The sequence below is a fragment of the Lontra canadensis genome, unplaced genomic scaffold (assembly GCF_010015895.1).
Source record: "Lontra canadensis isolate GAN:19392208 unplaced genomic scaffold, GSC_riverotter_1.0 scaffold5, whole genome shotgun sequence".
NCBI lineage: Eukaryota > Metazoa > Chordata > Mammalia > Carnivora > Mustelidae > Lontra > Lontra canadensis.
Genome location: NW_022630999.1, coordinates 32,149,910 through 32,170,634, shown reverse-complemented (window position 1 = coordinate 32,170,634; position 20,725 = coordinate 32,149,910). Strand labels below are relative to the sequence as shown.

General features: G+C 52.8%; 1 protein-coding gene across 2 annotated transcripts in view; it reads right to left on the bottom strand.

Annotated features, from left to right (window-relative positions):
• The window catches only part of WWC1 (WW and C2 domain containing 1), a 152,147-nt gene that overhangs the window by 25,098 nt on the left and 106,324 nt on the right, over positions 1 to 20,725 (bottom strand). For both annotated transcript variants that reach the window (XM_032851761.1, XM_032851762.1), the window contains exons 9-15: positions 19,873 to 20,115; positions 14,234 to 14,323; positions 12,902 to 13,437; positions 9,692 to 9,800; positions 9,171 to 9,251; positions 8,232 to 8,318; positions 6,887 to 7,079 (exon numbers count right to left, since the gene is read on the bottom strand). In XM_032851761.1, coding sequence (XP_032707652.1) covers positions 6,887 to 7,079; positions 8,232 to 8,318; positions 9,171 to 9,251; positions 9,692 to 9,800; positions 12,902 to 13,437; positions 14,234 to 14,323; positions 19,873 to 20,115 — 1,339 coding nt within the window. The remainder of the gene's footprint in view (positions 1 to 6,886; positions 7,080 to 8,231; positions 8,319 to 9,170; positions 9,252 to 9,691; positions 9,801 to 12,901; positions 13,438 to 14,233; positions 14,324 to 19,872; positions 20,116 to 20,725) is intronic.

Genomic DNA, 20,725 nt, shown 5'->3' with positions numbered 1-20,725 from the left:
AGAGAGCAGGAGAGGAGAGAGGTCATCGGGAGAAGCAGACTCCCTGCAGAGTTGGGAGGCCAATGCGGGACTGGATCCCGGGACTCCAGGATCATGACCTGAGCCGAAGGCAGTCACCCAATGAACTGAGCCACCCAGGGGCCCTCCAGGCTGTACTGTTAAGGGGAACAACAACAACAAAAAAACACCCAGAACAGTGCAGAATGGAATATGCCATATGCTACATTTTGTTTAAGAAATGGAAAGGTGGGGCACCTGGGTGGCTCAGTTTGTTAAGCAACTGCCTTCAGCTAAGCTGGAGTCCCAGGATCGAGTCCCACATATGGCTCCCTGCTCAGCAGGGGGTGTGCTTCTCCCTCTGACCTTCCTCTATCTCATGCTCCCTCTCATTCACTCTCAAATTAAAAAAAAAAAAAATGGAAAAAGGGATGAGAATACATATATACTCTTTCTGTATATACATACATTTTGCCCGTTTTTGAGGTGCAAGGTGAATATATGTACAAAAAGAAATGCTGGAAAGATAAAGAAAACACTAATCAAAGCGCTTAGCCATCTAGGATAGGTGGGGGGACTGGGTGCAAGGGTCAGGGGGAACACGATTTCTCTTCAGTTAATCTTTCTATATAGTTTTTCTTTGAATCGTGTAAACAGATGTCTTAAGATGGAGTGAAATGACACCGTATCAACCTAATTGAATGTAACCTCCCAGGGAGAGGATTTATTTCCGATGACACACATCCTGTGGCAAAAATGATAAAATAATTCTCACCATTCCTCAGAGGCCTTATTGTTTCAACATGCCCTCTTTCAAAGAGCCTTGACCAGGTCCAGGGTTTGGCTGACTCACCATCCCCAAAACAACAGCGGCTGTGCCAACGGGGTAGCAGAAAACACCACGAGCCAGTTTGTGAAGTTGGCCAGTAGTCAAGCGGTGGCTTGAGTGGCCCCTGAGATGAGGAGGGGCCTCTCCAACCCACCTGGGATCCTTTCCCCCAGTTTTTCCTTCTGTCAGGATGGACCAGGCATGGTACGGACTGTGCAAACCCAACGTGTGGCTAACGGCTAATTTCTACAACAGCGGTGAGTAAGTGGGGAAAACGAGGTAAATAACTCCTACCCGCAGGTCTAGAGTCAGTTCAGGTATTAAATGGCCGGTGCATTTTAGGCACCTGTAAAACATTTACATATACACAAATGTGTGTGTATTACTCATTTATTCATTTAATAAATATCCTCTGAGCACTTCGCAGCAGACTTACACAGGAACATGTAAGACAAGGTTCTGCCCCCAAGGGGCTCAAAGACAGACAAATGCATCAGACATTATGGTTCAGAACATGCCAGGTCATGTTCAAGGGGTAGGGGGGGAATGAAAATAATGACAGCTTTGAGGTGTGACACTGCCATCAGATCACTAGTAATTCTAACAAGATACACCATGTATTTTGGGCTGGCTCATAGGTGAGAATATGGTCTACTTTGGTAAATGATTCGCTTTGAAGGCATTCATTTATTTATTCAACACACACACACACACACACGCGCTAAGTAGCCTCTACGTGCCAGACACTGTTTTGGGTGCTGGGGATACAGGAAGATTTAAGGCAGATAAAAATCTCTGCCCTCACGAGCTCACATTCCAGTCTGGGGGAATCAGATAAACAAATTGAAAGTAAATACTAGATTGTATTTCATGGGACTCTAAGATGCCATTAATTATACAATATACTATTTCATGCACTCTAAGAAAGAAAACTAGTTGCCAATTAAACTATGACCCGTCATCTAGTATAAAGTGCATCTTGATTTTTGAGATTCAATAAAATGTGAAAATCATGTATGCCCTAAAATCTGTGATATAAACAAAGGGGGAACGTGCCGCAGAGAAAAAGAATACAGAGAGAGGGGAGGGGGGGCGGATAAGAGAGGGGGGAAAGGGACGGTGATTTTAAATAGGGGGAAAGAAGACCTCACTAAGAAGGTTACTTTTGGGTCAAGCCCAGAATGAGGCAGGGGAGTGAGCCTTGCCCATCAGTATCTGGGAGAAGAGAATTCCAGTCAGAGGGGACAGCAAGTGCAAAGGCCTAGAGCGGGGAGCATGCTGATGTATTCAAGGGGCACGAGGAGGCTGGAAGAGTCATCCTGGGATGAAATCTGGGAGAGTAATAGGGGCAAATCCCCGAGGGCTTTAGGGGGCAGGCAAGGAGCCCAGGAGTTGACTCTAGGTGGGGACAGAAGCTACCCTAAGGTTTTAGGTTAAAGGAGTCTCACGCACTGATTTGCAATTTAACAGGCTCACTCTGGCTTCCATGTTAAGAGATGAAGGGAGGCAAGGACTGACACAGGGAGACCTGTAGAGCCGGCTGTAGGATCCAGGTGACAGATGGCAGTGGGGCAGTGGGCAGTGGTAAATGGCTGGGATTTTTTTTTTTTTTTTTGGGCAGAGGATTTTTAGTTTTGTTATTTTTAAACTTTATTATTTAGAGCTGTTTTAGGTTCACGGAAAAAAAAATTGAGTGGAAAGTACCAAGAGTTTCCATACACCCTCTGTCCCTCAACACACACAACCTCCCCCACTATCAACATCTAATGGCTGGGGTCTTTTGAAGATGGAGCTGCCAGAAGTTTCTAAAGGACTGGATGTGGGGTGGAGAGGAAGAAAGGGGTCAAAGATGACCCTGTGGTCCCCAGCCTGGGTAGTGGAAGGACAGGGTTGCTGTCAGCTGGGACAATGAAGACGCAAAAGGAAAGATCAGGGGTGTGCTTGTGGACAAGTTTGTCTGAGATGCTTCCTGAACAGGCAAGAGAAGATGCGGAAAAGACAGTGGGAGTGTAAGGCAGCTGCGTGTGCAGAGGCCCCAGCTGGAGCCAGACATCTGGCATGGTGGTGGACGCCAGAGAACGAGGCTCTCAATCACCGGGGCAGGGGATGCGAATGGAAAAGGAAGAAGGGCGAGACCTGAGCCCTGGTGCCCTGCAACACAGCAGTTGGGGAATCGAGAAGAATCAGCGGAGACAGAGAAGCCAGTGATGAGGGGAGGACGCTGAGACTGAGGTGTCCTGGAGGCTAAGTCAGGGCAAAGGATGCCGAGGAAGACTCGCCGAGCAGAGCGACTGAAAAAACACAGCTGACCGGCCAAGGGAGAGGAGGATAGAGTAGCGGCCCCCAATGACCTCAATGAGCACACTTCTAGTGGAATGGTGAGGATGGAATCCCATGTGAGCTGGTTTCCAGAGAGAACATGAACACCCTTTCCACATTTTACTATAAAGGAAAAAAACAAGGTAGTAGCTAGAGGGAGAAATGGGTAAAAAGCTTCTCTCTCTCTCTCTCTCTCTCCCTTTTTCTTTTTTTCTTTTTGGGTTTCTTTTTAAGAATTAGGGCATTCCCAGCATGTTGGTATACTGACAGGCCAGATCCAGTGGAGGAAGGACTGGAGAGAGGACAGAGCCCAAGTCACTAGTGCCATGGTATCCTTGAGAGAAGCCTGCTTCAGACGGGGAGTGGGGGAGGGCCGAGGGGAGAGCCAGGAGAAATGGCAAGAATGAGTGAGGCAAGGGCCTCAGCAAGGGGAGCCTGACCTGGAGAAGCTGCTGCTGGAAATGTGAGGACAGAGGGGCAGAGGAGGGACTCTCCGGCAGAGGCTTTAACCCACTGAGCCACCCAGGTGCTCCTCATTTTATGTTTTATTAACAAATAATGTATGATTGCCCCTGGGACAAGGGGAAGGCAATGGGCCTAGGGAGAGGCAGTATGGGTGCTGAGTAGCACTGAGTAAACCCTAATGAGGTTTATGACCTCAATTTTATTTTTTAAAAAGATTTATTTATTTATTTATTTATTTATTTATTTATTAAAGATTTTATTTATTTATTTGACAGACAGAGATCACAAGTAGGCAGAGAGGCAGGCAGAGAGAGAGAGAGGGGGAAGCAGGCTCCCTGCGGAGCAGAGAGCCCGATGTGGGGCTTGATCCCAGGACTCTGGGATCATGACCCGAGCTGAAGGCAGAGGCTTTAACCCACTGAGCCACCCAGGCGCCCCAAAGATTTATTTATTTATTTGAGAGAAAGGGAGAGCATGAGCACACATGCACACTTGTATTGGGCAGGAGGGGCAGAGGAGGGACTCTCCGGCAGACTCCATGCTGAGCGTGGAGCCTGACACAGGGCTCCTGGGGCTCTCGGGGCTCTTGACCTCATCATGACCCATAAGATGACCTGAACCGAAACCAAGAGCTGGATGCTTAACTGACTGAGCCACCCAGGCACCCCTATGACTACTACTTTATTTCATTTCTTTTTTTTTTTAAGATTTTATTTATTTATTTGAAGACTGAGATCACAAGTAGGCAGAGAGGCAGGCAGAGAGAGAGGAGGAAGCAGGCTCCCTGCTGAGCAGAGAGCCTGATGCAGGGCCCAATCCCAGGACCCTGGGATCATGACCAGAGCTGAAGGCAGAGGCTTTAACCCAATGAGCCACCCAGGTGCCCCTCATTTTATTTTTTATTAACAAATAATGTATGATTTGTTTTAGGGGTGCAGGTCTGGGATTCATGTCTTACACAATTCTCAGTGCTCACCACAGCACGTACCCTCCCCAGTGTCCATTACATGACTACCATTTTTAAAATGAGACCCCACGGCTTGGCTGTGTTTCCCTCCAAGTGCAGGGGTTCCAGGCAGGGAACTCTGGGGCAGGCAAACAGCGTTCTCATACTCACGGCGAGCAGGGGACGAGGAAGTGGGAAGCTCCTTTCTGAGCTCACCCCTGCACTTGGAGGGTGAGTTCACTTTGACAGGGCGGGGGTTTTCCCCAGTGGGGAAGGCAAGGTGAAACGGGGCAAGGGAGCCTCTTTGTTGTAATGGTTACCTGTGGGATAGGAGTGGGGCCTGGGAAATGGGCTTTCTTAACAGAACCTGTGCCAAGTGGCACTGAGCTTAGCAGCTGGGAGTGGACAACCAGGGCGTGAATAACCAGGGCCCAGCTGGAGAGCCTGTGACCCCTGTTATGCCATCCTCAAGCATTTGGTATAACTGTTACCTGAGATATTGGGGAAGGCAGGCCTCGTATTCATCCTAACCCATAACTCAGGTCTGGGGGCTGGGGGGGACACAGGAACCCCCTGAGAGGCAGGACAGTACAATGCCTGTGGGGAAGGAAGCTGCAAAGGAAACAGGCTTCTCCACCAACTTGATGGATGGCCTGGGCAGGCTACTTAGCATTCTGGGACCTTGATTTTTTTTTTTTTTTTTAAGATTTTATTTATTTATTTGACAGAGAGAGAGAGAGAGTGTGTGTGTGTGTATAAGCAGAGAGGAGAGGCAGACTCCCCACTGAACAGAGAACCTAATGCGGGGCTCTATCCCAGGACCCTAGGATCATGACCTGAGCTGAAGGCAGACACTTAACCCATTGAGCTACCTGGGCACCCCAGGGGCCTTGATCCTTTGTCTGTCACATGGAGGCAATTCTGACATCTCTTCCTCAGGCTGCTGGGAGGGTTGAGTGCGATGCTGCACACAGAGTTCTTAGCACAGACCTAGACATGGACACTGCTCAGGATGGGGACCACTGCCGCAGGCTGGCTGACGAGGCAGCTCCAAACAGATCAGGGATTCCCCAAACCCAGCACTGTAGGGAGACCGCGTGGGAGCACACAGCCTTTCTCCTCGAGTCCCACGTCCTCGCCTGCTCCTCTAACCACCAAAACATGGCAGCCCGACACTCCACATCCCCACAGGAAACAGGAAAGTAGGTTTCCCATTGGCCACAGACAGAGACAAGCCACAGTGGGATGAGCGCTTTGGCTGCTGCCATGGCAACCAGCAATGGCCAGACTTCAATTAGGAAGGAGGAATAAAAGACATCCAATTAGGAGAAGAGAATAGGATTCTCTTCTCATTGAGGAATTCCCAGGGCTGAGGAAGTGCTTCAGCAGAAGAGACTGGCTTTAGAAAACCTTTCTGCTCTAATATCCAGTGCCTCCCCTGCTCGCCAGTCTTCAATCAGTGTCCTAGCTGTGGGCTCCGGTGGGACTGACATGAGTGGGCGGTGCGAGGGGACCTGCTGTAGGTTCTAACCGCTCCAGCCACTGTGTAACCCTGCATCTGTGACCTCGCTGTTCCTCAGTTTCCTCACTGACGTAACAGTGCCTGTTCCATAAGATTGTAGTGAGGGTAGAGACACCACATGTATGCAGCTTAGCTCAGCACCCACCACAGCAGGTCCCTTCAGTCTAGGGGTGTTATCGCATTATTGCCAATAACAGTATCAACAACATAAACGGCGATGATGTTGTTCTGTACCCCAGCGGAGGAGGGGCAGGAGTGGGAAATGAGAGCCAGCAAGCATCTAGTCTGCACAGACACATCCCTGTTTTACTTGCTGTGGGGAGCAGCAGCCATCGGTAGCGCTTGGGAACTTAATAAAAATGCAGAAACTCCTGCTGTCCCCGCCTGCCCCCAGTCTTGCTGAATCAGAATCTGCATTTTTAACCAGAGCCCCAGGTAACCCGTGTGCATGTTCAAGTTCCAGAAACTCTGCTTTAATCCTCATTTAATCCTCAGAGAGCCATCTGTGAGGTAGGCAGTGTTAGCTAGACTTTGTAGATACGAGACAGAGAATTAAGAGTCGTAGGCAACACAGCCTCAGGCATAAGGGACGCGGCCTCAGTTGCGGGGCTCAGAAAGGAGCTTCCCACTTCCTCGTCCCCTGCTCGCCGTGAGTATGAGAATGCTGTTCGCCTGCCCCAGAGTTCCCTGCCTGGAACCCAGGATGAGCTTGCGTTTTCTCTAAGCCTCCTCCCTAAACTGCAAGGTGGGCCCATCCGCAGAAAGACAGAAGGCCAGACAGACACAGAGAGACAGACAGAGCCCTCACCAGGCACTCCTCCAGATGGCTCCTGTCGGTGGTACAGACATCGACTCTTAAGGTCTTCTGGTGAAGGGCTGGATAGGACATGGACACCCAGAACATTTCATTGAACACGAGGGTGTCTGAGGCATCCAGGGGCCGGGTCCGGAACAGGCAGGTGGTACTTTCGGAGCAGGGAAGGATAGCTACGCGAATGTTCCTAGAGGGAGACAGAGGAGAGCCCAGCTCAGCCCGGATCTGGGCTGATGTGTTGGGCTAAATGGTTGCTGCAAATCCCTCAGCAAACAGCAGTGGGGAGTCCAAGTTCTCAAGGAGTTGTGCAGGTATTCGTAAGGGAAGCAGAAAGGGCCCCCGGATAACACATCACTCTTCCTTCTTCTCAATCCCCCAATCCCCAGAACCTCAAAGTGGTTGGAGCCTGAGGCCGACAGTGTGCAAACTTCTGTGCGCAGAAGAATCAGCGAGTCTGCTTGCTAACACTCGGGAAGCCTTACACAACCGCTGGTAGGAAGGCAAAGTGCTACAGCCCCACAGAGGGGACAATCACAGAGGCGCTGACCCCGGGACCCATTCAGCTGGCATCTGGATATTCTCCCACAGATACCCCTGCACAAGAACCAATGAGAGACGGAGCAGGTCATTCATTCTGGCTCTGTTTGTAAGAGCGGAAGACTGAAAACGACTCTGCTGTCCCATCTTGTCGTCCTTCTGTTTGGCCGGCTTTCCTCCCGCCTTTCCCCTTCCCACACATCGCAGCCTCAGATGCTGGCTGGGTGCAGACGACGGAAATAGGAGTCCTGTTGCTGCCCCAACGCGCACCCTCTAGTCAAAGGAGAAACATGTAGGCAGAGGAAATGCAATGAAACGGAGAGCTGGTGGGCAGTGGGAAGAGCCAACAGGCAAACAGGGCAGTGTTCGCTGCATCATCCCCTGTAAGGTAAGAGTCATCACACCCTTCCGACAGAAGCGCAGCGACGGGCACTGACTCTTGAGAACGGCAGACCCATCTCCTTCTGTGTGGAATACTTGGGCTTAGAGCAGACAAAAGGGGCCATGACCACCTTCTTCATAAGGCTTCGAGTTCACAAGGGCAAGGATGTGCTCAGCACCCCATTCTTGTGCCGGCCCACGGCAGGTGCTCACAACGTACTTGGGAAGGAACTAAAGCCATGGAGAGTGCTTCCCTTTACAGTTAGTGAGTTCACCATCACGCCTGAATCCACACTCATGGCACGGACGTATTAAACACACACGCAGCCCACTGTCAGAGCAGGACAGAGGAGGAGAGCACCCCCAGGGAAAGCCACAGAGGCTGAGAGGGTGACAGACACCGTGTCAGCGATATACTCACACTTTCTGGTCCTGCTGCAGCGGCAGAGCAGAAAGGTTACTGAGCTGAATGATTAATATTGCAAATTGCTTATTCTTCTCATCATACCTGAAATGGAAAGGGGCATACGGAGCTCCTATGAGTGACACATTTCTCTCTCTCCTAATGATCACTGATGTGGCCGCTGGCTGCTCGGGGGGCTGTGGTGAGCTCGGGGGCAGAGGGCCCGGGCTTTGCTGCCATGCAGGGGTGTAGGTACAGAGCTGTCAGTCTCAATGTTTAAAGAGAAGCCAGAAGATTGCACTATCTGAAATTTCTTGATATTTAAATGTTGGCCATTAATTTCTACTGAAAATAATATCGAGGTCATCTTACACTGAGAGAAAACCACGAGAATAACAAATCTGCGCTGCAGCCCCCAGAGGGTGGAAACCTCAACGGGATGGTAAGACAAAAAGCCACAGCAACAGTGACCAAGCAGACCGACACGCTGGAGGTCTCAGTCAGGGTCTGGCGCTGTCATCGGCCAGCTCCGTGAGTTGGGGCAAGTTGCAAGGTCTTCAAGACCTCATTTTTTTTTTTTTAAGATTTTATTTATTTATTTGACAGAGATCACAAGTAGGCAGAGAGGCAGGCAGAGAGAGAGGTGGAAGCAGGCTCCCCACTGAGCAGAGAGCCCGATACGGGGCTCGATCCCAGGATCCTGGGATCATGACCTGAGCCGAAGGCAGAGGCTTTAACCCACTGAGCCACCCAGGTGCCCCCAAGACCTCATTTTTAAACTCTTTTGTAAAATGTGGAGCTGAGAAGGAGGGAGAGGGTTGGCCCCCTTTAGCTGGGAGCCCTCAGCTCCTGGCAGGTCCTGCTGGGTCTGCCTTCCTCCCCGGGGCAGCCATGAAGGTCAAGGCTGGGAGGATGCTGCCAACCACCCCCTCTGCATCCGCCCTCCCAGTCACTTACTTCAGGGCAATCTGAACCCGGGTTGTACCCGCTGCTTCTGATTCATCACTGTCAAAAGCAGCGGCTTCTGAAGCACCCAATCTGGAAGGCAATGTAGGGAAGAAGAGGGTCAGGCTTCCCTGCAGTTACCTAGGGCCAAAGCCATTTTCCAGACACGGGGTTCTCTCTGGCAGGGTGCGGCTGGGTCCTCCAGGAGGGAAGTCTGGGTCAGCTCAGACTCCCTGCAGACCCTTCCTTTCCATAGCTGCTCAGGATTCTTCTCTGGAAGGGGCTGTCCTTTCTCCAGTACTTGCCCCCTTAGCTACACGTTCCTTCGTGGCAATCACGGGACCAGCACTCCCGCAAAGGTGACGTGCCCCCAGCCCCAAGAGGCGCAGTGCTGTATACACCTTCAGCACATCCTAAACAGGGCTCCCGGCAGGGAAGGTGGGGTCACCTGGCCATGCCCTCCCACATACCACAGGGGGCCCGGGCTCTGCATTCTCAGACTTCCCAAAGAAAGCCAAGACTCAGGGACCCACCTCTGCACGGAAGCCTCATACACACCACTGTCCCCGGCCACGGATTCATCTGACACAGCAGCTGAGACACAGGCCACTTTCAGGCTGCACCCCTGGGCTGTATTCATAGCTGGAGGGGGAAGGGGGAAAAAGGAAGGATGGCAAGGTAGGATTCAGAAACCAGGACGCTGTCTTTGCAACATATACTTTTGATCTACTCTCTGTCCTAAGGCGGTCCTGCCAATACCACCTCTGAACTCAACAGCAAGGTCCTGCCTTGCTTTGGGGTGTAGGTTTCTGTCATTGAACATCCCGGACTTGGAAGCCCACGTGCCTGGGTGCACATCTCAGCTCCACCACTTACTGCTTCGCGATGCTGGGACATGGCCAGAGAGTCTCTGATTCTTTCTCTGTAAAACGGGAAAAGTAACACCTACCCTATGAGGCTGCTGGGAGGACCCAATGGGACATTCTAGTGAAGTCCTCAGTACAGAGTCTGATGCAGGAAAGCACTCGACGAAATTCAGTAACACTATCCTACTGCAACGCTCATTCCCACCTCTGTGCTGATGCCTTCTAGATCGATCCCTATGCATCTGGGGCAAAATAACAGCCCCTGGACCCTTGGGAGGGGCAAGAGGAAAACAAGGGAGGATTTTACCGCTCAGCTTGTTCCATCATTCCTAAGTCCACTCCTTAGCTCCCCTTCCCTTGACAGAGGCCCTCAAAAGTCTCCGACCCAGGGGTCCAAGCAGGCACTTGGCCCATGCTGCGCATTCCTTATTCCCCTAAGTCGCAAGCGCCGATGGTGGCCAGGCCCACTGCCAGGCTCTGAGCTATCAAGAGGGACAGGACAGTTCCTGAGCTCCATGCAGTGGGGAAGACTGGGTTCAGGCCCTTCAACCCCAGAGCCAGCATGCGGAGTGCCTGCTGGGTGCCAGGCACCGGGGCAGCCCGGAGAAGAGACGGGCCCAGGCTGAGTGAAGGGATGGGGACAGCGAGCCTGGGGGAAGCCAAGAGACCATCTGGGTGCAGCTTTCCCAGCCTGAGTCCCATGCCTGCTGCGGCCAGCGGAGAGCTCCCGCCTTTAGACCCACGCATCTCCACCCTCCACTAAGCCACTTAAGGAGATTAATTTGTCTGCTGACTGAACAGCGGCACTAATCGCATAACCTGCTTAGTGTCAGAGCTCAGCCTGGCATCGCTCACTGCGGGGATGGCGTTTGGAGACGGCGCGAAGGAAAACCCCGTCCTGAGACATGTGCGGCCCTCGGCCCACAAGTCCCAAGGACACTCAGGGAGGAGTGGGGTCGCTCCGGCACCTGGCTGGGCCCCTTACTTGGCTCGCCGCCAGCCTCTGACAGACTGTCAGGAGCTTTGGGAGCCTCCTTAGAGGTTCTGCCGGCACCCGCTCCTCTCCAGGGGGCAATTTTCTGAAGTTGGCCACCTGCTGTCGTAGGAAGCCTATTTTTATTCTTGTTTGAGAGCACTCAGCAAGACTCCCTTCCTGATGAGGGAGCCCCAGGGATCTCTCGGCTCCTCTTCTAAGGAAATGGCTGGCACTTACCCAGCGGAGCCTTTAATGAACCAGGAAATCTCATCTTCCCCCCACCTTGCTCCCACTGGCCCTTGCACTCAGACGGAAATTCTGGGCATCGTAGCAGCCATCCTGCCTAGTCCTGGAGCCTTAAGGCTGAGATGGGTCCAGCGTCTCCCACCTGGCCTCATGAGGAGCCAGGAGGAGGAGCCCTGCGTATACAAAGCCCGCACGTCTTAGTGTGGATCTGGGCAGGTGGTCCTGGAGCCAGTCCAATTCTACCACTTCCTAACTATGACACTGACCTTACTGGGCCCCACTTCCTTTGTATATGAGGATAAAAATCGCACCCATCTCACAGAGTTAAGAGGCTTAAATGAGTAAATACATAACAGTGACCGTATGCTGTATACCTGCATTTAATAACTGACACCAGGAAAGCCTGGGAACCGCAGGTGAGCTGCCTGGGCACCCAGCGCAGTTTTGACCTTTACACCAGATGGGCATGGTGGGGCCAGTAAGCACCAGAGTGTCTCAGGAGCAAACACACAGAGCCGCCTCACATCTAGAGAGGAGTGCCATGATCAAGAGGTTGGGTGCTCGGGCAGGAAAACCCAGGTTCCAATCCCTTCTTTCCCCACCTGCTGGCTGGGGGACCTAGAGCAAGCAATACCACCTTTCTGAACCCGCTTCCGCATCTGTGAAATGGGCATAATAGAAATAACCTATTTCACTGTATAAAGCACATTGCCCATCACATAATATACCCCAATAAATGATAACTATTGTAATTTAGTATGTAGTTGCTGCAAAACAAATGAAGAATTTCTCTCCTGACAAATCTTAGCTATACTGTCAGCATTTCTGTCTTGTAGATTCCAACTTGAATCTCAATCCATGGCAAAATGTTCTTTCCGACCCCATGCAGAATGGGAGCCAGATCATTATCATTCCCCGATTCAAACGATCCTCTGGGTCCCTGCTGCTATTAGGATAAAATCCTAACTCCCTAGCATGGCCCGCCGGGCCTCAAATGACCCAGACTCTGCCTGATTCTCTGGTTTGCTGGCGACCTCTAAACGCTGGCCTCAGAGGTTTTGCTCCTGCTTTCCCCAAGGCTGGCTCCTTCTTATTCTTCAACCATCCACTCAAATGTCGCCTTCCTTTATAGCCCAGTCTGAATGTGCAGCCCCACCCCAACTGGAATGGCCCCACCGCATCCCGTTTAATCTTCCTTCTAGGGCTTTCATTGGTCTGACAGACCAATGTGACTTTCTGTGCCTTCATTTCACATGAACTTCCTGGAGACAGGGACCTTGAGCTTGCCTACCCTTAACACTGTATTCTTGTGACTAATCCTGTGCCTGGCACATGGCCTATCTGTTGAACGAATGAAGGAACCTGCATACATCCATGCGCGCAAGCCCTGGCATTTAGTTTTAACAGATACTTAGTATCTGTTGAGTGAAGGAGTCCACCACAGAAAACCCCTTAGCCCAGGACCCAGAACACGGTAAGCACATAAAAAGTGTCTACTGAATGACTAAATTAATTGATAGAGATGTGAGGGCCGGGCACACAGAAAGCAGTCAGTGAATGACCACAATTATCCCTGGGATCTGTGCTCAGGCCTGAGTGCACATCCTACCCTCCTCCCTCCCTGTGGTCCCCCTTCTGGATGTGATGCTCTCTACCTTGGCCCAATGGTTTGCCTTCCGTTCCTGGTTCGTCCAGCGGGTACCTCTCCCGGGTGCTGCTGCTGAGGCTCAGTTCACAGAGAGCGGCACTCAGCTCTGGGTCTTCAAACTCCAGAGGGCTCAGGAAAGCGTCTCCAGCCAGAAGGGGGTCAGCAATGAGAGGGGAGCAGGGCGGGGATGGAGAGGAGAGGGAGGAGCGGGGGGACAGGGAGGTCATGGACTTCGGGGTGCCAGACAGGGAGCGCAGGGCCTGCAAGCGGCTGCCCCCCTCCACCTTCTGGGTCTTGGCCACCTCGTCCTCATGGATGGTGGTGATGCAGCCTGAGGGCCGGAAGCCCGTGGCCCCCTCCAGGATCAGAAACTCCACCTTGCTCTGCAGCTCTGAGTCCAGTGGCTCGAAGGGGTCATAGTAGAGGTCAGTGAAGCTGGCTGAGGTGGAGGAGTCCAGGCTGGAGGCGGCCAGGGAGCCCCGGCTGGACGTGAGGGACCCAGGGCTGCTGCCTGAGGACAGGGACTGCATGCTGCTTGAGAGGCTGGGGGCAGGGAGAGAAGAGAGGGTGAGTGACGCAGAATGGAGTGGGCCATCTGGAACCTCCTTCCTGGCTTGGAACAGCACTATGGCCACTTACAACACCATTTTTGTTAGACCCTCTTGACAGTCTCGAGGAGACCCTGCACCCCCATTTTACTAAAGAGGACACCCTCAGAAGCCCACATAATCAGAAAGTGCTAGAGCCAGGATTCAGACCCAAGTCAGCTGCCTTAGAAGTCCACCTTTTCTTGTCTCCCAAACCTCCACCGGCCCTAGTCCATTTTCACACTTTTTCCCTCTATGAATCCATCCCTATTTCTTGATAGTTTTCCTCAGATAAACTCGGTCATTACTCATCAATATGTTTATCTTAAAAGGAAACTTTATATCCTAAGTGTGATTGGAAAAGCAGTATCACTTACTGCAAATAGAAGGCGAGCATTACACATCTCTGATGGAACAAAATGTTACTAAATCCCAGCGATGCGCTGCTGCCCACCAAGGCCCAGGCCTGAGGCCTGTGCTCCGTGTGTCAGGAAAGCGGGTGGGCAGGTATTCGAGACGTCAGTGAGACACACAATGGGGGCCTGCTCCTTGGTGCTGGCAGAAGGACTGAGGGCGCCACAGGCCAGAGAGCTGGAGGACCCAGTCCCTGGCCACTCCGGGCCCAGCCCAAGCCCAAGCCCACCAGCCTGACCAGCTGCCTGTGGTGCTTCGAAATGCCCGCACTCAAGCCGTGGAGCACACTGGAAGGGCAGAGCCCAGCCGTGCGGCCACACTCACGGCCTGCCACTCACCTTTTCAGCTGGGAGTGCAGCGCTGCGACTTGTCGGGTGGCTTCCTCCAGCTCTCTCACCAGCTGGTTCCTCTTACTGTTCAACTTTAACCTGAAGGGACAGAGGGCATGAGTGGGGAACCCCAGGAGATCTAGCCTCCGTCCGCCTGAACAAGGAATCGTAGGCAGGTACTTGCAGAGATGTACACAGACCCACAGTCACATACACGAGAATCTTCCGGAAGCATTTTACCACGTTTGGGGAGATAGGGCCTCCACATACGACCCTCTAGTAATGGCTATACTCATCACCTACTACATGCCAGGAGCTGTGCTAGGAAACGTATAACGTAGCCTTAATCCATCTGCACAATAATCCTGCACAGCAAAAATGGCTTTACCACTTCACATATGAGGAAATTGAGGCTCTTAGAGTTAAATAATTTACTTCAAGCTAGAGAATTAGTGGCAGAATTGGAATTCTACCCAATCATCCCTCTCTCTCTTTCTCCCCCTTCCTTCCCATCCATTGGCCCCTAGCCACCCGCCAATATCTGCTGAGTGCCTGCCTCATACCAGAAACTGTCGTTGGCACTAGGGATAAAGATGTCGTTGGCACTAGGGATAAAGATGTGAGCGACACAGAATTAGTTTCTACTCTTACGGAGCTTACATTCTGCTGGAGGGTGGGGGGCAAATATGAAGAGAATACTCTGATCTCTAGTACCTAATTAACACGCTGTGTGTCAAGGTTTATGAGGAAGAGGTATAGAATGGCAGAAAAGAACGCAGGAGAGACCCAACTGAGACTGGCAGGTGGGCCTTTTTGAGCAGATGACTGTGTGGCTGGGCCCGTTGGTAGATCTCGGCTCTCCTCCGCTCCCTGGGCCCACAGCCGGACGCCTTCACAGCTTCCCCGGCAGCTGGGTGGGTGGAGCATGGGACAGGGTTTTGGACAACAGGATATGAGTGAGGAAGGCGCATCAGGCTGATGTGGTAAAGTTGGTGGATCTTTCCCGCAGCCGCCCGGAGGGCTCTAAGAGGGTAGGTGGGAAGAGCTTGGGTCCTGAAGGTCCTGAAAGACCAAAACACATGGAAGCCTGCCTGTCAGCCACGCATACTTGACTGGATGCTACGTAGGCAAGACACGAGCTTCTGCTGCGTTAAACCATAGAGATTTGGAGGTTGTTTCTTGCATCAGGTGACCTGCTGACTAGTAGAGACATTTAAGCTGATAGGAAGGATGGACAGGAGGTGGTTAGGAAAAGTGCAGGGGAAAGAACATTCCAAGCAGAGAATCACAGCAGGGAACTCTTTCATGTTAAGGTCACCATGGTTGCTGTGAGGAAAAAGGTGGATGTGGATGGGAGGCAGGGACAAGACGTTGGGGTGGCTACGATGGTGTGATTGAGAAGGCGTGGGCCAGGGTGACACTGGAGTGGACAGAGAAAGGTCACGGGCTGGATGAGGGAAAAGGCTGAGGGAGTTAAGAGGAAGACTGTGAGGTACCTGACACTAGCAACTGAACAGATCTGAGATGGCTCCTGCGGAGATGGGAAGGTGAGGCGCGGGGCAGCCCAGGGGAAGAGAAGAGTTCTCTTATGGATGTGTGGGCACGAACGCCGAACAGCTGGGCTGTTGTGAAGGTGGGGAGCCCCCAACACGTGGGTCACCATGCGGAAGAGAGCACCGTCTGCTATGGATTAGACTATGTCCCCCCACCCCAGAATTCATATCCTGAGGTCTTAATGACCCACTCCCTCAACATGGGATTGTATTTGGAGAAAAGAATTTCAAGGACTTAAGGTTAAAATGAGGTCATACTAACGGGCCCTAATCCAACACGACCCAGGTTCTTATAAGAGGAGATGAAGACACAGACTTTGCACACAGAGCAGACTAAGCGAAGACACAGCAGACGTTCATGTGTGGATGGCTGTCGTCAAGCTCAGGAGAGAAACTTCCAGAGAAATAACTCTGGCAGAACTTTGGTCTCGGACTTCAGGCTCCAGAACTCTGAGAGAACACATTTCTTCTATTGACGTCACCCGTTTTGTGGTACTCCGGTTTGACAGCCCTGACAAATGAATGCACCACCGTAGGGTAAAATATAATCAGGGAAAAGGAAGGGGCCAGCACTAAGCTCTGAGTATATACAGCACCGCACGGTCGAACAGACTGGCAATAGCAGGCAAAGGAGCCCGAGTGAGTGGGCTCAGAGAGCCCAGAGAAGGGGCAGGTGAGTGTGGTGCAGTGTCCTGGAACGTGGGAGCAAAGATCTGCACGGAGGAATGGCTGAAAGCGGGTACAAAAGACCTCCCCGGAAGCAAAATCCTTGCTTTTAGAAGAACCTGATGGATCCAGGCCCACAACTCTGCCCCCAGCCTCTCCTGAAATCCCACATGGAAGGCAGTTTGGGTGGGCTCTAGGGAGTGTGCTGGCCCCTGGAACGGCCCCCTCCAACCACTGGAGTGAGCCCCGCCCACGGTCCCAGCATCTGACCGGGGAGGGGCTCCATCAGGCAAGGTTGTGCCCTCACAAACTCAGGACGTGGGCTGCCCTCACGGAGCCACTATTTAGGGTTCTCAGTGTGTGGTCCGCAGACCTCCTAGAGTGGAAAGGGAGGTGTTCGAATTAAATGCTCCTTCTTGGGTCCTACTTTGATCAACTAAATCAGAAGGTCTGGGGCAGGGCCCATGCATCTGCATCTCTGAGGGCTCGTGGGTGGTTTTGGGCACACGGAGCTGCCGCACCAGCATGTCCTGCTCTTCCAGTCTCTTCCCGAGCTCCACGCAGTATTTGCTGCAAGGGCCACTTTCTCCCAGGGGAGGGAGGTGAAATTCCTTCTCTCTGCTGAAAGATCTGCCTGCTCTATCTCCCACAGACATACGTGCTCCACTGTGGGCCCATATCCCCTTATGCCACCTTGCTAGAGGGACTGACTGACCCAGTCTAGGCTAGGGCCTGGGAGAAAGAGTTCCTTCTCATGGAAAAACCCAACCATGCCGAGCCTCCACCAACACACCGAGACGTGCAACACGGGCTCTGCAACGAAGACCAGAACTTGCTCTGCACAACCCAGCAAGGTGGTGAGGGACTTGGCCTGGGTCTCGGCCACTTCCATCCCTGGTGCTGTTCTTCCAGAGTCCCGCCTGGGGCTGGCGGGGCAGGCGGCGGGCCAGCAGATGGAGCCCACAGTGCATAAAACCCTTGACCCAACAGAACAGAGAGGGCTGTGGAGTCTTCTGAGTCTCCTTCATAGCAGAGGCCGGGAAGGCTGTGGGGTTGCGGGGCCAACAAGCAGCTGGGGCTCACCATTTCCACCTTCACTTTCCTGTTCTTTGGGAGAAATGTCACAGAGATATGTTCTGGTAGAAAATACAGGTCCCATTGGAGCCCCGCCAGGATGCCAAGGGGACCGGGAATCAGGGGCCCTCAACTTCCTGAGCGTGGGGGAGTAGCCACCTGGAGCAATACACAGGTGCCGGGCCCTCCTCCAGGGGCGCTAGGCTTGGCAGGCCGTATGGCATTTGCGTGTGATGCCTGGCACATGCTGGGAAGCCACAAAGGCATCCAGCGTGGAAGTAGGGAGAGGATCCAGAAGGTGGAGCTGGAAACCCCACAAGCTGTAGCTCTGTACCTGGGGTCCTGGCTCACAATGCAAGGGCGTGGGCTGCATCTCAGACTGGGGAACTGGTCCCTGGGGACAGGCCAAGGGCGTCTGTGCTCTACCCAGCCCCCTGTGTGTGATGCAGAGCAGCTCTCAGAAGTGGTGCTGGGGGGCTCACGGAAAGGCAGGGTGGAAGCAGGGGGGTAGGACATGGGGTGCTGAGATGTCTGTGACTGAGGTCTGGCAGGCCTGTGGGGTGCTTCCTGGATGAGTCTATTCCTGTCCTCAAAGGCCCCTGGAGTGGAGCAGCTGATGTGTGAGAGTGAGGAGTATGACTCTCCCAGTCTGAGAGAGAGAGAGAGAGAGACAGACAGACAGACAGGAGAGAGGAACAGGAGAAACAACGGGAGAGAAAGAGACCTAGAGAGAGAACAACAGAGTCCGGGGGATGAACAGAGACAAACACGGGACCAGAAGTGAATGGCTGTAGACAGGGACAAAGGATGGCTGGGCTGGCGTTCTCCTCTCTCTTCTGTTGGCAGCCATCAGCACTGGGCTCTGACGTGCCTACTTCTAAGAGGCCGCGCAGAGGCCGCTCACCTCGATCAATCTGGCACCCTGTGATGTGCACCGGGGCTTATTCAGGGCTAGGGTAGGATCTCAAGTAGGGTGCTGTCGAGCTCAGAAGCCTCCCTGAAGGTATCTCAGGGCCCGTCACGAGGTGACGCAGAGAGCGTGCACCCAGGCACCTAGGAGGCCTGGCCTGCTTCCACAGGGGTGCAGGCCACTTCACCTGCTTTATTAACCGGGCTTCTGCCTCTCAACTCCTTTGCTCATCCCTGTCCCTAGACACACACACACACACACACACACACACACACACACACACGCGTTTGAAAATCACCTCCTTCACTTCAAAGCTCCTGAAGGGCAGGGACTTTGCTCAAAGTCTGCTGCCAAAACAAGTGAAAATAACCAGGATAGATTTTAAAGGCACTGGGACACGGATTGCCACGTAATAGTTTCTGAATTCTCCAAACTGCCTTGCACAGAGAACACGTGCATAATATTTCGCAAATAAATGAACCAATGATGGGCCGATGGAGAGAATGAATGAATGAATAAGACCCAAGGACTGCAGGGCCTACTCTCAACACAGGGCTGTGCTCTGTGCATTGTGGGTGTGGAGCTCGGGGGGACCCTGAAGGAAATAAAGTCTGTTATCCAGAGAACACAAACCAGTGGCTTTTGAGCTAAACCACACCCAAAGATGAAGGTGATTTGGCCTTCACAGTATTTTTAAAAGTTACTGGATTAGCTGCCGGGGGTTAAAAGTTAAAAATGCAAACAACTCTTTTCTTGAAGTATGGGGACCTCTGGCCACCCAAGGCCCGAATCCCCACCTGCTGGAGGTGGGAGTCGGCACCCACTTGAGGCAAGTGGGGTGTGCACATGCCAGCCTGACCCAGTCTGCCACCAGGAAGTCCTCCAGCATTGGTACTGCCTGCCTGGCCCCTAGAAGCATCTCACTTTGCATCCCCATCTAAACCAGTGTTTTGCAAAGTGCAAAGTGCAGCCCCTCAGCCTGAAGTGACATCAGCTTGGTGGGTCGTGACCGTCACGAGAAGAAACGCAATGAAAGAGAGACAGTCTCAGAGGCTACAACGCAGAGAAAGAGTACGCGCGGTTTCGTGAAACTTCTGCATCACTGAGTCGCCTGTCACAAAGTCGCCCAGTGACTGGTCTCCCCTACATAGGGTTATGCAGCTGACCTTAGTCACAACGTAACTTCTGAAAACCGGTACCTGAGCAGACACTTCGGTACTGGGATTCCCTGTGCGAACTCCCAGGGAGCTGGCATTCTAGACGGTGAATCATTTTCCCCAACTGGCTACTTCGGAGAGCTGTGGGATCTCTACACTGGGCGTTCCTAGGGCGGAGCCCTGGTGTCCCAGGTGTTCTCCCTCGCCCCTCCCCCTGCCTGGGCTGTAGGACAGACTGGCAGCGAGGGGACGGTCCCATGCCCGCTCCTGGCCCCATCCCAGCTGTACCTCTCTGTCAGGGCCTTGCTCTGCGTGTCCCGAGCTGCCTGCAGATCCTTCTCCAGCCGCTTCCGGGCCATCTCCAGCTGCTCTACCTCCCCCTGGGTCCACTTCCGGGGGCTGACGAAGCGCATCTCTTTCAGCAGTTCCTCCTTCTCGTTGATGAGGATCAGCCGGTCCCTTTCCGAGTCCAGCACTCCCGGCCAGGCCTCGCTGTCAAGCTTGGCCAGTTGGATCTTCAGGTTGGCGATCCTGTGGGCGGAGAAGCGAGCGTCACGGGTGTGCCCAGAGGCACTGCGGGAGCAGGGTCACAAGCTGTGTTCCCGAGGTTTTGTACGAGGAGCCGTGACAGCCTCAGAGCCATCTCTGGTGGTGACTGTCTTCACTGGACCAGCATGTCGTCTCAAGGAACCTATTTTTATCTAGCAAACACATGTGGTACCTCCCCTGTGCCAAAAATGAGTAGGCTCTGCAGGGGTGGGGAGGAGATGTCCATAAGGCAATGTCCTTGCCCTGAGGGACACGAGCCTGGTAGAACAGAGAGCTGGATTCATCACCAGGCGACAGGCTCCTACCGCCAGCTATGTGACCTTGGGCAAGTCGCTTCGTGTCTCTGAAGGGAATAACGCAAACTCCTTTGTCGTAGGGCTGTGGTGGGAGGCTTCAGACATATTCTAGGAACTCGCAAAGCCCAGTGTGTGGCACGGAGTAAGCACTCAAATGAATGCTTCTGTTGCTACCATTTTATTACCTGGTTTGACAACTTACTAGGCGTATAACGTCGGGCGAACTCCCTGAGCCTTGCTCTGAAAGTGAGCCACTAACATATCCAGAGGAGCCGGCACAGGACAGGTGCTCAGCC